This window comes from Penaeus japonicus, unplaced genomic scaffold (genome assembly GCF_977035675.1).
Source record: "Penaeus japonicus unplaced genomic scaffold, GWHDUDI00000001_assembly GWHDUDI00000027, whole genome shotgun sequence".
Lineage (NCBI taxonomy): Eukaryota > Metazoa > Arthropoda > Malacostraca > Decapoda > Penaeidae > Penaeus > Penaeus japonicus.
Genome location: NW_028234429.1, coordinates 14,569,879 through 14,572,447, shown reverse-complemented (window position 1 = coordinate 14,572,447; position 2,569 = coordinate 14,569,879). Strand labels below are relative to the sequence as shown.

Below are 2,569 nucleotides of genomic sequence, written 5' to 3'. Positions count from 1 at the left end.
TAAAAGATTTCCATCTATGTATTTCCAATCTATATCAAATGCGATTAGCGGTCAACATCCAACCAAGAGCGCTATACGTTTTCGACGGAAGCCTTGCACACTCGCGCCTGCAAGCAACGGTCAAAGCAGCATCTTTCCTTCGTATGGCAATTACCGTCCGACACGCAGTACGTGGCGTTAGTGTCTTGCTTCACATCCGACTCGATGATACACACAACCTCCAGCGGCGGGCAGCGTCCAGCGTGTTCTGGAAGGATATGGGAACGAACAGGATATTTACACGAGTCACGTGTGAGGTGTTTGCATGTTATACAAACGAAACCCTCAATATAGCGTGCTACTTTGAGTGTGAGGAGTCCGAGGCTATGGCTGTGTTCTCAAAACTTTAGTTATCCCCAGGGAAGGGTGTAGGTTATCCCCCCGTTTTTTGTGATATTATTATTAAACGTCACCGTGTTCGAGGCTACCCCTGAGGTAGGGTTGGTATGCCTGCGACGCGGGATTACGTGAGATGCTGTGATTACTTGCGCCTTTTTGACGTTAGATAGACCTATTGTTAAAGAATAAATAGCTACATAGAGTTTAAGAAACGAGAAAAATATGTGATACCCTTCAAAATTGAAATTCATATGCAAATGTCTTTAATAATAAGCAAAGGGGCGGGGATGGTAAAATGGGTCCTGATTTTAATAATACGGCTGTAAGTAACATTATTATTGATCATAATAATCCATTAAAAGCTCATATGACTGTGGTACTATCTATTTTGGATTGTTTGTTTCATATATTTATTTTATTCATCCTGTGCATAATTGGATTAAGAAAAAAAAAAAACTGCCTGAAATGTTAATTCATACGTAACACTAACACTCAACGAGGCACTATCAGTACCTACATGCACCATGCAAGCACAAGCACCATATCTAAAAGCACTGACATAACTAACCGAACGCCAACAAGAAAGAAACCACTCACTGTCCTTTCCCTCGAATCCGCAGCAGAAGAGACCGCCCTCCTTGTCCTTACACCAGAAGGGACAAGTCTCCATGTCATCCCAGTCATCCGTGAACACTTTGACGGTCTTCTCCTTGTTCACGTGCTCTGTTACCTCGTTCTCCACCAGGCCGCTCACGGTCAGGTTCTTGCGTCGGCCGCTGGTGGTCACGTGGGGTGGTTAGGGGGATGTGTATATATTGTGGAGAAAGAGGGAGAGGGAAAGGGGGGTAGGGGGAGGGGGAAGAGAGAGAGGGGGAGGGGGAAAGAGAATGGGGGAAGGGGATAGAGAGTGGGGGAGGGGGAAGGAGAGTGGGGGAAGGGGATAGAGAGTTGGGGAGGGGGAGGGAGAGGAAGAGAGAGAGAGAGGGGGGGGGAGTGAGGGAGAGAAAGGGGGAAGAGAGAGTGAGGGAAAGAGAGAGAGAGAAAAGGGGGCAGAGCGAGAGGGGGAGGGGGAGGGAGGGAGAGGAAGATGAAGAGAGGAAGGAAGAGAGGGAGGTAGAGACGAAGGAAGAGAGAAAGAGAGAGAGAGAGAGAGAGAGAGAGAGAGAGAGAGAGAGAGAGAGTTGTGCGTGTTTTATTGTTTATTTATTTACCTAATGGGTGTTCCAGAGTGGACAACCTATATACGGCAAAGAAATAAGAGAATTCCGAAGAATGGGGATGCCAATTGTGGCTATACAGCTGGTAGTGGTGATGGTGGTTATATAGACAGATAGATAGATGTAGATATAGATAGACACATAGATAGAACTAGATAGATAAACAGAGACAGAGAGATAGATATAAATATGAATAAACAGAGATAGAGAGAGATATAAATATGAATAAACAGAGATAGAGAGAGAGAGATAAATATGAATAAACAGAGATAGAGAGAGCGATATAAATATGAATAAACAGATATATATGCACAGATAGATAGATATTTAAAACGAATACGTGACTCAACAGCAAAACAAACTTATAAAAGATACCAACGACTGATAACTGGTGATAGGGAAGGGCGGCGGGTAGACCAAGAGCGCTGACACGTTGAAGGGGGTCGGCGTCGGAGTCACTCCTGACGAAGGCACAGAAGATGACTCAGCACTGATGGGAGGTTTTGCCGACTTAGAGTTTGCGCATCTCTTTGCCAATCCGACCAGGATAAGAAGGATCAATGTTGCACCTACGAAGGGAAAAAAGGGTTTCTCGAGATTATATGAATCCTTTTAATATGTTTTGATATAAAAAAGGTACATTAAATCGGATGGGAAAGAGATATAAGAAAGATTTCCGTGGAAGTGGTTGAACGGTTTAAAGGTCAGCTTGGCATGCTTGTAAGCACACACAATAGCCGGGATATATAATATAATTTTGTGAGTTCTGCTCCTCACACACACAGTTTGTATGTGTGTGTCTGTTTGTGTGTGTCTCAGTGTGTTACATGTTTATATATATATATATATATATATATATATATATATATATATATATATATATATATATATATATATATGTATATAATATATGTATGTATGTATGTATGTATATAAATATACATATATATATATATATATATATATATATGTAT

General features: G+C 42.0%; 1 protein-coding gene across 1 annotated transcript in view; it reads right to left on the bottom strand.

Moving 5' to 3' along the window:
• The window catches only part of LOC122260897 (uncharacterized), a 5,908-nt gene continuing 3,339 nt past the window's right edge, over positions 1–2,569 (bottom strand). Inside the window, exons 3-5 of the mRNA XM_043028355.2 lie at positions 1,975–2,164; positions 976–1,154; positions 1–247 (exon numbers count right to left, since the gene is read on the bottom strand). Coding sequence (XP_042884289.2) covers positions 72–247; positions 976–1,154; positions 1,975–2,164 — 545 coding nt within the window. The 3' untranslated portion in view covers positions 1–71. The remainder of the gene's footprint in view (positions 248–975; positions 1,155–1,974; positions 2,165–2,569) is intronic.